Source organism: Hyperolius riggenbachi, chromosome 7 (assembly GCF_040937935.1).
Source record: "Hyperolius riggenbachi isolate aHypRig1 chromosome 7, aHypRig1.pri, whole genome shotgun sequence".
Lineage (NCBI taxonomy): Eukaryota > Metazoa > Chordata > Amphibia > Anura > Hyperoliidae > Hyperolius > Hyperolius riggenbachi.
The window spans coordinates 300,282,280-300,294,667 of record NC_090652.1 but is presented as its reverse complement, the minus strand read 5'-3'; the positions used below and the strand labels follow the sequence as shown (position 1 = coordinate 300,294,667).

Here is a 12,388-nt window from a genome sequence, read left to right as displayed (position 1 = left end):
GCACTCCTGTAGCTGGGAGCGTTCTGCACGGGCCCAGTAGCACTGCGCCAGCGTAGGATGCTCCCGACCACAGGGGTGCGACCTCAAGCAGAGGAGTATCAGTCAGAGGCTGTTGTACTCACAAAATCGGCCAGCTTAGTCGATCGAGCAGGATGCAAGATATCGGTCAATAGCGCAGGAATCGGCTACTGTTCACATTTCATTCGATAAACTCTGAATCAATTTTTTTACAACACAGAGACACCACTTTGGTCAGATTGAATGTAAAGGTGAATCGCATGGAATATCGTTTGTAGTGTGTGGATCCCTCGTCGATCAACCATACTGAAGTCTATTCCTTAAAGTTGAACGCTTTGTGCATTTGAATCAGAATCGCTAGATGTGTGGCTGCCTTTAGCTGTGAGTGCTGACGGAGGGCGCCCTCTGCAGGGAGTGGTGGAAACACAAAGGGGGATAAGAGGCGCCCAAATTCTATTCTTCTTTATTTTTTGATTTTAAAGTGTTAATAGACGTGGATCTCGTCAATGATGACACAAGATTAGATACAAGGGGAAAAAGTGTGTTTGCGTTAGGCAACGCGTTTCGTGAGTTCATACGGCCAACTTCATCAGGCCAAGTTTCAGTGTTGGGCGTACTAATCGGCTGACCCCCTTTATCAAATCTTGTGTCATTATTGAGGAAAGCTAAATCTATTTTTTTGAGTTTACATTTTAAAGTGTTTTATGGATTTTGGGGGGCCCTGTATCCCCGTTTATGATAAAGTGGACCTGAACTTTTGCACTGAACAGAAGGAAAACATAAGAAATGCACTCTGTTATTAACCTGTCTAATTCCCCCTCATCTGTGACTAATCACAAGTTGTAATTTGGTCCCTTAGCTTTGCCAGCTGACTGCCTCGGCAGAGCAGCTAATTTGTAGACACAGGATGTTAACCCTATGTCTGCTTGTATAGAAGCAGGAAGTAGACATGCTGCAGATTTATTGCAGGATTTGTATCTGCTGTAAAAAAAAAAAAAAAAAAAAAGGTTTTACTTTAAAGGTTATTATGCTGTTGCTTGTCTTGTAGAGCAGAGAGGAATTTCTGAGATCAGGCCCACTTGGGCTGCGCATACTTTAAAGCAGTGGTCCTCAAACTGAGGCCCGTGGGCCGAATGTGGCCCCCTAAGGCTTCTTTACTGCCACTCCCCCCCCCCCCCCCCCACACACACACACAATGTATTACTTATAGATGCGGTCAGCTACATCTTTAAATATTGGTGATCCGCATATAGAGTAGCAGTGCTGGCCCCACCCATCCACATGGAAGCCAGAAAACAGTGATTCACTGGTTTCCAATCAAATTCCACATCAGGTGACTCTGCTGTCCACTGCAGATTGTCACCTGAGTATGCTTCACTGTCTGGCCTGCAAAGACTTCTACATCATTTTCTGTATACTCCGCCCCCCAGCAGACTGAAGTATAGTAACCTGGCTGTCGACCTAAAACGTTTGGGGACCCCTGCTACCCCCTCCCCCCCCCCCCCCCCCCGGGGTGAGGAGGCAGTGCCACCCTTCCCCCTGTCTGGTGATAAGTGGAGAGACATGCTGGCCAGTGCCAGGCTATGCATCCGCCCTGAGGCTGCACACTGATCCAGCGGGTTGTGGAATGCTATGACTGGGCTCTTATATAAGGAGGAATGCAGTTGGTATGAAGTGTTTAAAGGCCGAATGCACTTGGCACAGATATTTTACTGAGAACAGACACTGACGGCAAATGTCTGTATTCACCCCCTCCCCCTTATACCTTCTCTCCCATGCCTGCCTTACATATTACTCTCTTCCCCTTATCCCTATTTCTCTGCAGTAGTGGCTGAATAACACCAGAAACAAGCATGCAGCTAGTCTTCTCAGATCTGACTTTAATGTCAGAAACACCTGATCTGTTGCATGCTTGTTCAGGGGCTATGGCTAATAGTATTAGAGGCAGAGGATCAGCAGGGCTGCCAGGCAACTGGTATTGCTTAAAAGGAAATAAACATGGTAGCCTCCATATACCTCTCTCTTCAGTTCCCCTTTAAAGCCACTACAGTAACTCTTTTATCTAGGCAGAACTAGTGTGTGTACAGGTATCCCACAGATCTTGAAGCGAAGTGCGTTATTCTCCTCCTTGCCACCCTCATCACTCCATTTTGTGTTGCATGGTCGACCCTCCTCCCCTTCCCTCCCCTTAGCAACACGCAAGTGACATGTGTTTATGTGCTTGTGACTGTGTACCATGCGAACGGATCAGCTGATTTCGGCGCACAGCTCTGAGAGCCGAACGCTGAAACTGGGTACCCTATAGCAGCATTGCTATGCTGCGCGGCCCGCGTAGCGCTAATTCAGGGCTCTGGCGGCTGCCAGACAACTCAGAGGGGGAATAGTATTTACCGCCGCCTCGGAGTTTAGCGGCATCAGTGAAAGCTGTCAACCGGCTCTCACCGCTCCGAACTGAGTGCCGCCGAATTAATATGCACCCCCATGCGAAGTCCCCCATGCTACACAGCTGTCCCTTCCATACTTGTTTGTCCATGGAAATGGTATTCTATACATTTTTACATGATTTATTTGTACAGTGCTGTGGTGAAATGTTGGTGCTGTAAATGATGGAAGTGTCGGGTTGTTCCTCTGACTTGCTCAATAGAGAGCTGTGTCCGGAGTAATGAGGGCCAGAAAGTATAATGCAGGAATTATTCTGGACAACTGAAGAAAATGACATTGCTGAGTGGATTGTAGTCTGGTGATGCTGAAAGCTGTGCTGCTCTATTGCTCTGACTTTCATCCTACTTTAATAATCAATAGCAACCAATCAGATCAATAAACAATGAGCTATAATGGCAGGCTGGACATTATGGATATTAAAGTGTTATCCTGGTCTCTTCAACAAGAAACCATCCTTGCCAGATCCGTTATATACATTGAAAGGAGTAGAACAACATATTAGGCTAGGTTGCCACTAGAAATCACAAATTATTATGTATTCATATAGCACTTACATCTTCTGCAGCACATTACAGAGTACATAGTCATGTCACTGGCTGTTCTCAGAGGAGCTCACAATCTAATCCGACCATTTTCACAGTCTAATGTCCTACCATATTATTATTATGTATTTATATAACACTGACATCTTCTGCATCACATTACAAAGTACATAGTCATGTCACTGGCTGTTCTCAGAGGAGCTCACAATCTAATCCAACCATTGTCACAGTCTAATGTCCTACCATATTATTATTATGTATTTATATAGCACTGACATCTTCTGCAGCACTGTACATAGTACATAATCATAGTCATGTCACTGACTGTCCTCAGAGGGGCTCGCAATCTAATCCTACCATAGTCCTCAGTGTTCTCTCCAGAATTTCTTTCCAGCCGGGTGGCATGAAAAAGTAGCCGGGTGGGGCGAGATGAGAGAATGCAGGGCCGGCACTTTTCTGCGCAACTGTTTATTGTAGAGAAGGAGGTGAGCTGATGACAGCCAGGTGGTCACCAAAACTAGCTGGGTGGAGCACCCGGCTAAAAAAGCGTGGGGAGAACACTGGTCATAATCTAAGGTCCTACCATATTATTTATTATTATTATTATTATTATTATTATTATTATGTACAGTATTTATATAGCACTGACATCTTCTTCAGCACATTAGAGTACATAGTCATGTCACTGACTGTCCTCAGAGGAGCTCACAGTCTAATCCCTACCATAGTCATAGTCTAATGTCCTACCATATTATTATTATTATTATTATTATTATGTATTTATATAGCACTGTCATCTTCTGCAGCACATTACAGAATACATAGTCATGTCACTGGCTGTCCTCAGAGGAGCTCACAGTCTAATCCTGCCATAGTCTGTCCGTTTTTCTGCTTCACCCCGGCGCTCTTTTTTGCATTTATGCTTCTGAAGGTACTCCTGTGCACTCTAGAAGCCAGTTTATGCACTTAAACTAAGGGCGGAGACTTTGGCCATTGGATTAAAATCGTATAAATCAAAACCAGGATCCCAAGCTAATGGGGGTATAAACTGTGGAGTGTTTGGGTCAGCTGCTGAGTTACATTTTATAATGAATGCTGGGATTGGTGGGCTGATTAATGCTTTGTTTTTGCTCTCTCTATAGGTCACAGAGTGATTCTTGTTCCAGAAAGCCACCATGTCCTATCCAAATGCTCCACCACCATATGATGACCGCGATCCCCTCCACAACCGAGGCTACCCCGAGCCAGGAGGCTACCCTCCACCAGGCGGCTACCCTCCACCTGCCGGCTACCCTCCTGGTGCATCTAATCAGCCAGGCGCCTATCCTCCCCCATATGGGCAGCCAGGAGGGTTCTACCCACAACCAGGATACCCACAGCCTGGGGGATACCCGGAACCCGGCCACAATGATCCTCCCAAACCGGTCATGCCCATGTTGCCAAATATTCCACTCAATCCAGGTAAGGTCAAGTCTTGTGTGATCACGCCCATATTTTGTCACAGCCATAAATATATGCATTTATTATTAACCTCCTTAGCGGTAATCATGAGTTCAGCTCAGGGTAGGAAAAACCTGCTAAGAGCGGTATCCCCGAGCTGAACTCATGGATAGCCGCCGGTAGGTCTGTGCAGAGCAATGCGCGTTTTAACCCACCTCCCGGGGGATCCCGACGTTGGCCGCCATTCTACTTCCTCTCCTCTGAGGCTCTGCTTCACCTTAGTGAGATCACCGTCTGTCGTCATGATGACAGCCGGCAATCTCACTAAAGCAGGGGTGTCAAACTCAAATACAAAGTGAGCTGACATTGAACACTGGCACCTAGTCGAGGGCCAACCTCAATGTCTACTTGCCACCATATAAAGTTCCCTGGTGTCCAATTACACCCCTTCAACTCTCTCCTCTATACAGTTATCTGGAGTCTAGTGGTCCTCCCTCCCATACACAGATCCCTGGTGTCTAGTGGCCTCCACCCTCCCCTATACAGTTCCCTAGTGCTTAGTGCTTTTACCCACCTCCCCCATATGGCTTTCCTGGAGTTCTAGGGCTTCACCTCCAATATAGCATCCCTGGTGGTCTAGAGTAGGTAAAACATAAAGCAAAGTTGGGCAACCCCTTGAGGGCCAAATTTAATGGCTCTGAGGGCCAGATTTGGCCCGCGGGCCGGAGTTTGACATGTATGCACTAAAGGGTTACAGTGCCACCTGCAGGACTGAGGGAAAACTGCAGTGCTGGATCCCAGGGAGGTGAGTGAGAGCTAAGGTGCTGCAGAACTCCTTAGCAGCATGATTTTTTTTCCAGGTTTTAGGATGTAAAAGCATGCAAAAAATTGCACCGCTTTTAGATCCTAAAATCCAGAAAGAATCAGAACACCAAGGAGGTTAAGTGTTGTTCATATCAGTTATTGAAGTGGAGCAACACATTTACTGCATATCCAAATCTCTGCTCCACAGGAAATGTAAATGGCAGTAGGCAATTCCAAGCCACGAGCTACCAATCAGATAACTGGGAAGTGTTAAACACCGTTGGAGCAAATATTTGCATATTGTGTTAAGCTCCGGTTATCAGTATTTAAAGAGGGCTGGTCAGTCACAAAATCAAATTTCATTTACTCACAGCTCTGTTTATTGTGCAGCCTGCAGCCTTACCCTGCATTGCAAGCACTCCAATTTATTCAGAAATGTATACGCCTTAATAAATCTTATCTCAGTCGGCCTGGCTCTATTTTTTCCATGTCAACAGAGAGGGACCTCTCCCCCTACATTCCTGCTGCTCACTGATTGGCTGAGGGCAGTTCAGTGAGCTGCTGAAATCTGATCTATGCTTTGCTCACATGTGTTTACAAAGCACGCTAGCTATGACAGTGCAGTTTCTAGGAGGAAAAAAAGTATGGGAGCAGATGACATAAAGATTGGCTTCAGTAAGAGGTAATTAAGATGGCAAATGCCTGAAACATAATTCTTTACACACACACACACACACACACACACACACACACACACACACACACACACACACACACACACACACACACACACACACACACACACACACACACACACACACACACACACACACACACACACTCGCGACCCCCCTGCACACCTGGGCGGAGCTACAAACAGCAAATCAGATTTCACCCATTCATATCCATGGAAAAAATGTAAAAGGCTGCCATTCCTGCAGTAAACAAGCCAGAGTCCCCACACTTGGCACAGTTGGTCACTTGGTGACAGAGGCTACAAATCCAGGAAAATTGGGCGGAGCATAAAGCATCAAATTTTAGCCATTCATTGTGAATGGGAAAATTTAAACTACAGCCATTCTTACACTGTTAGTCGCAGGGTTTTCAAACTTTGCACACTTGGTCACCGGGATTAATATTCAGTGGGAGGAGCCTGCAACAGCCAATCAAAATCCACCTATTGATTTTCAAGGGGAATATTTAAACTGCTGACATTCTTGCACGGTTAATGGCAGAGGCTTCAAACTTGCTACAGTCGGTCATTGGGTAACTGGGGTTCAAATTCACCAAAGGGGGCCACAAACAGCCCATCAGATTTCTTTGCTGGATAAACTGCTTCCATTCACACATTTTTGATGCCAGGAACCTGAAAGCGCCTAAGGGCCTGTACACACTGCTGCGCTTGCGTTGCGTTTTTAAAAACGCAAGGTCTTTTGAAAAAGAATGAAAATCGTGATGACTTGTACACACTGGTGCGATGCGTTTTTAAAAAAACGCAAACGCAGTGCATGAAAAACGCATTAAAAACGCGCTTGCGTTTTTGCCTGCGTTTTTCAGAAGTCAGTATCCCAGAAGACTCTGCACATGCGTTTTTAAAACTACAGGCACTTTAAAAACGCATGCGCTTGCGTTTTTGCCTGCGTTTTTCAGTGTGTACAGGCCCTAAACTTGGTCATTGAGTGACTGTGTGTCAAGATCACAAAAAGTGGGCGGGGCCATAAACAAATTTCACTGGGAAAATATAAACTGCAGCCATTCTTACACTGTTAATGGCAGAGGCTTCACACCTGCTACAGTCGGTCATTGGGTGACTGGGGTCCAAATTCACTAAATGGGCGGAGCCACAAAAAGCCAATCAGATTTCTTTGCTGGATAAACTGCTTCCATTTACACATCTTTGATGCCAGGAACCTGAAAGCTCACAAACTTGGTCATCGAGTGTCTGTGTGGAGGTTACAAAAAGTGAGGGGGGGCAAAAAACAAATTTCACTGTAAATGGCAGAGTGTGTGAGTGTGTGAGTGTGTGAGTGTGTGAGTGTGTGAGTGTGTGAGTGTGTGAGTGTGTGAGTGTGTGAGTGTGTGAGTGTGTGAGTGTGTGAGTGTGTGAGTGTGTGAGTGTGTGAGTGTGTGAGTGTGTGAGTGTGTGAGTGTGTGAGTGTGTGAGTGTGTGAGTGTGTGAGTGTGTGAGTGTGTGAGTGTGTGAGTGTGTGAGTGTGTGTGTGTGTGTGCGAGTGTGTGTGGGGGGGGGGGGGTTAAAATTACATACCGTTAGCCAGTCCTGGCTCCTCCGTCTGCCGCCGTTAGTCTCATATAAGTCCCGGTGCCCGGCGACTTGATTGACCCCCCCCACCCCCACCCGGACATACTGCGCCCTGTGCGCGCAGTATGTCCTCCCCTCTTCACTTCTGGCTGGCGCATAGCGATCGGCTCAGAAGCACGTTCATTCCGCTGCCTCCCCTGCGCTGCGTGTGCGCTCCATTACACTAAGCGTCACATGATTAGCATGTGACACTAAGTGTAATGGAGCGCACACGCAGCGCAGAGGAATGAACGTGCTTCTGAGCCGATCGCTATGCGCCAGCCAGAAGTGAAGAGGGGAGGACATACTGCGCGCACAGGGCGCAGTATGTCCGGGTGGGGGTGGGGGGGGTCAATCAAGTCGCCGGGCACCGGGACTTATATGAGACTAACGGCGGCAGACGGAGGAGCCAGGACTGGCTAACGGTATGTAATTTTAAACCCCCCCCCCCACACACACTCGCACACTCGCACACTCACACACTCACACACTCACACACTGAGTGTGCGAGTGTGCGAGTGTGTGTGGGGGGGGGGGTTAAAATTACATACCGTTAGCCAGTCCTGGCTCCTCCGTCTGCCGCCGTTAGTCTCATATAAGTCCCGGTGCCCGGCGACTTGATTGACCCCCCCCACCCCCACCCGGACATACTGCGCCCTGTGCGCGCAGTATGTCCTCCCCTCTTCACTTCTGGCTGGCGCATAGCGATCGGCTCAGAAGCACGTTCATTCCTCTGCCTCCCCTGCGCTGCGTGTGCGCTCCATTACACTAAGCGTCACATGATTAGCATGTGACACTAAGTGTAATGGAGCGCACACGCAGCGCAGAGGAATGAACGTGCTTCTGAGCCGATCGCTATGCGCCAGCCAGAAGTGAAGAGGGGAGGACATACTGCGCGCACACGGCGCAGTATGTCCGGGGGGGGTCAATCAAGTCGCCGGGCACCGGGACTTATATGAGACTAATGGCGGCAGACGGAGGAGGCGGGACTGGCTAACGGTATGTAATTTTATCCACTTGGCAGGCTAAATGTAAACCCAAGCGGAAATAATCCGCTTTGTTTACATTGTACGGCGCTGCTGCGCAGCAGCGCCGTAAGGCAGATCGGCGATCCCCGGCCAATCAGCGGCCGGGGATCGCCGCCATGTGACAGGGGACAGACTGTTACTGGCTGCACAGGACGGATAGCGTCCTGTGCAGCCCTGATCTCCGGGGGGGGGGGGGGGAGCAGGTAGGAGAGGGAGGGGGGGAATTTCGCCACGGAGGGGGGCTTTGAGGTGCCCCCCCTAGCAGCCACACGCAGGCAGGAGAGATCGGACCCCCCCAGCACATCATCCCCCTAGTGGGGAAAAAAGGGGGGCAATCTGATCTCTCTGCCTGCTACCTGATCTGTGCTGGGGGCTGCAGAGCCCACCCAGCACAGATCACTTAACACAGCGCTGGTCCTTAAGGGGGAGTAAAGGGTGGGTCATCAAGTGGTTAACCCCCCCACACACTGCTGAAAACTTTTTTTTTACACTGTGGTATCCTTTAAATAGCTAAGAAGCAGTGAGAGACAGCTTGAGATAAGATTTTACTATAGGAAAGTTCAAAAGGTCATTATTCCTGCTTTGTTTTATAGTTTCAAAGACAGAGGCCCACATGCAATTCACTTTTTATACTGAGTTTTCTCCTAGGAGATAATTTTACATCTTAGATTTAAAATAACTTTTTTCCCACTTTGCAATGGAAAAAGTAACACCAAGTAGGTGAAAAAGTACTGTTAAAATTGTTTTGAGGATTTGTTTGCTGGTTAAATAAGGCAATTTATTTACAGGTTGTAAAAATTTCACCTAGTAGAAAACTCAGGTGAAATCGGCTAATTTATGGGGACCCCTAGGGTTGACAATGAAGGCTTGCTTCCTCCTGACAAGAAATGACCACCTTGTTCTGTTGGCCATAAGGCCATCCTGCCGATTCCCCGGGTGTATGTGTTGGAGTTGTGCCTGGGAATAACTTTGGATTATGATTACCGTGTGAAATTCAGGTTTTATGCCTCCTCTGCCCGTTTGTTTGCAAGGTACGGATGTGGCCAACTGAGGGAAATGGGTGGTGTATGTGGCTCATGATATCAGAGGAACAGGGTCAGTTGTGTATACACCCTATAAGCACACCTCCCAACTTGAGATAAGAAAGAGGGACACTTTAAGACATGCCCCTGCCACGCCGCTAACCACGCCCCCACCACACCCTGGGCAAGCATGTCACAAAGAATTCGGAAGCAAAAGATTTTTGCAATTTTATCATTCAAACCACACTGGTCCTCTCTATCATCCTTAAGGTGCCCATACACTCGTCAGATTGGCAGCAAATAGATAAGAAATGCATCTGATGATCTATCTGATGCGTTTTTAGAACATTTTTTACCAGGATAGAATTCCAATAGATTTCAGTTTGAAATCTATTGAAATTCGATTTGATGGCATTTTTTTGCCATCAGATTTCCATTAAAGGGACTCCGAGCAGTGCAGAAACTATGGAACAATGCATATCATTTTAAAGCTCTCTTTCTCCTCTTTCCAATGATATATAAACCACCACCCTACGTCTTTTAGTTTTCGCTATTTTCGCGATTGAAATGGCCGCGATTTCGATCGCGAAAATAGAGAAAACTAAAAGGTGTAGGGCAACGATTTAGGTGTCGTCAGAAAGAGGAGAAAGAGAGCTTTAAAATGATATCCATCAAGCCATAGTTATATTGTATTACACAGGACGACACTTTCCCCAGTGTCAGCAGCTCCATTCTGCTGAATGCAGCTGCTGACTTTGACAAAAAGTCGCCCTGTGTAATACAATATAACTATGGCTTGATGGATATCATTTTAAAGCTCTCTTTCTCCTCTTTCTGACGACACCTAAATCGTTGCCCTACGCCTTTTAGTTTTCTCTATTTTCGCGATTGAAATCGCGGCCGCGGCAATTTCAATCGCGAAAATAGCGAAAACTAAAAGGCGTAGAGTGGCGGTTTATATATCATTGGAAAGAGGAGAAAGAGAGCTTTAAAATGATATGCATCTTTCCATAGTTTCTGCACTGCTCGGAGTCCCTTTAAGGCCAATGCAAACTGATAAGCAATCTCATCAGATCGACCTAAATTTTCCACCCTGCAAGTTCGATGGAAATCCATCGAAATCGATCGAAATCGGCCGTCGATCGGTCGATTGGCCAACCGATTTGCAACATTTAATGGAAAACATTTTTAAATTTATTTTATCCATATATTTACACAGATCTGTTAATCAGTCCTGAAAGAGAGAAAAACGAAGAAGAAAGAGGGACAGGGGGATTTGGTTCACAAAGAGGGACTGTTCCTCCAAAAAAGGGACAGTTGGGATGCTCCAGTAATCTTCATCTGCAGCAAAAAAAAAAAAAAAAAAAAAAATTAAACAAACCTCCTCTGCTGCAGCAGAATTTGATTGGTCTACTTGTCGGTACACAGTTTCAGAGGCTACGTCCGCGGGAGGATTTTTTTCTATAAAAATGTGTTTTTTTTTTTAATGTTTTAGCTAGCACTTCACTAGCTATGTCCCCCAAGCCCGCCCGCATCTAACTAAACCCCCCGATCACCGCCTGCAATATTTACCCGTCCACGATCCCGCGAGAGCTGCAGCTTCAACATTCAGCTTCACTCGCCGCTATGGCGACGATCAGACATGACGTCATGCGCAGTCCCGATCCTCCCCATAGCGAAGCCTGGAGCTGATTGGGAGACTGCGCCATCGCAGGATCCCTGGGGGTACGTGTTACGGCGGCGATCGGTGGGGAGCCGCGAAACTTGGGGGACGTAGTTAGCTAGCCAAGTGCTAGCTTAAGCATATACAGTAAATTTTATTTAAAAAATCCTCCGGGGGCCATGTGATCCTCTGCGGCGGCTATCCCAAGTGTAGCTCAGGCTTACCGCCAGGGAGGTTAAACCGCATACATTTTTATAAACATTAACATAAAATCTGCAACAGCTCAGAAGTACTGTTTTTTGTTTTTTTTGTTTTTTAACTTTACATTTTTATTTGAGAATTTGTGGAACAGTAAAGGTGGCCATTGCCTGCCCATACACTGCAGGCCGATTCCCGATATATTTCATGAAACCTCTCAGGTATCGGCCATGTGAAGCCACCTCGCCAAACGCCCCCCCCCCCCCCGCGCTGAGTCCCCCCCCCCCCCCCCCCCCCCCGGTGCACTTTACTTTACCTGTCGGTGTCTGCCACTAGCTCCGGGCTCTATCCGCAAACATGCGCCCCATGTGGTTGCCGGCGTATACGTAAGAACGTGTGTTACGTCACATTCGTCATCCCTCTCGATATCGCAAGTCGCTACCGCAGCTCGCCTGATCCAGCATGTCGGCCCTACATCTTGCAGCATTGTCCGTTCGATACATGTGACCAATTTCGGCATGCTCTGATTTTCATCCAATTACAAGGGTTGAATTGTATGGTCAATCGGCCGCCAAAACGCCTGATGTATGGCACCTTAATATTTTGTTAGAATAATCAAGACGTTTTGGACAAAGGCAATCTGATCCTAATAAAATTGCCCATGTAGCTGTAGGAGGACAGCTAATAACCGTATTGTACAATGTTAGCAAGAAGACAACAAACTGGTATGTGGAGTAAGGCTAAGCCGGCTACCAAAAATAACCTGTTCTGTACGATGAGGGCGTGTGACCCGAAGGGAACCTCCTAATCCAATCATCCCAGATTTGGGTGAAGGCGTGAGGTCTGGACTGCAGCAAGTAGATGTGTTCATGTGATAAATCCTCCAGATTTTTATCTCATAGGGCTGAGGGAGGAGGCAAAGAACCTTTTTT

The 12,388-nt window shown here is 47.1% G+C and overlaps 1 protein-coding gene across 1 annotated transcript in view; it reads left to right on the top strand.

Moving 5' to 3' along the window:
- TMBIM1 (transmembrane BAX inhibitor motif containing 1) overlaps window positions 1–12,388 on the top strand; it is a 97,472-nt gene that overhangs the window by 42,513 nt on the left and 42,571 nt on the right. Inside the window, exon 2 of the mRNA XM_068246072.1 lies at window positions 4,145–4,463. Coding sequence (XP_068102173.1) covers window positions 4,178–4,463 — 286 coding nt within the window. The 5' untranslated portion in view covers window positions 4,145–4,177. The remainder of the gene's footprint in view (window positions 1–4,144; window positions 4,464–12,388) is intronic.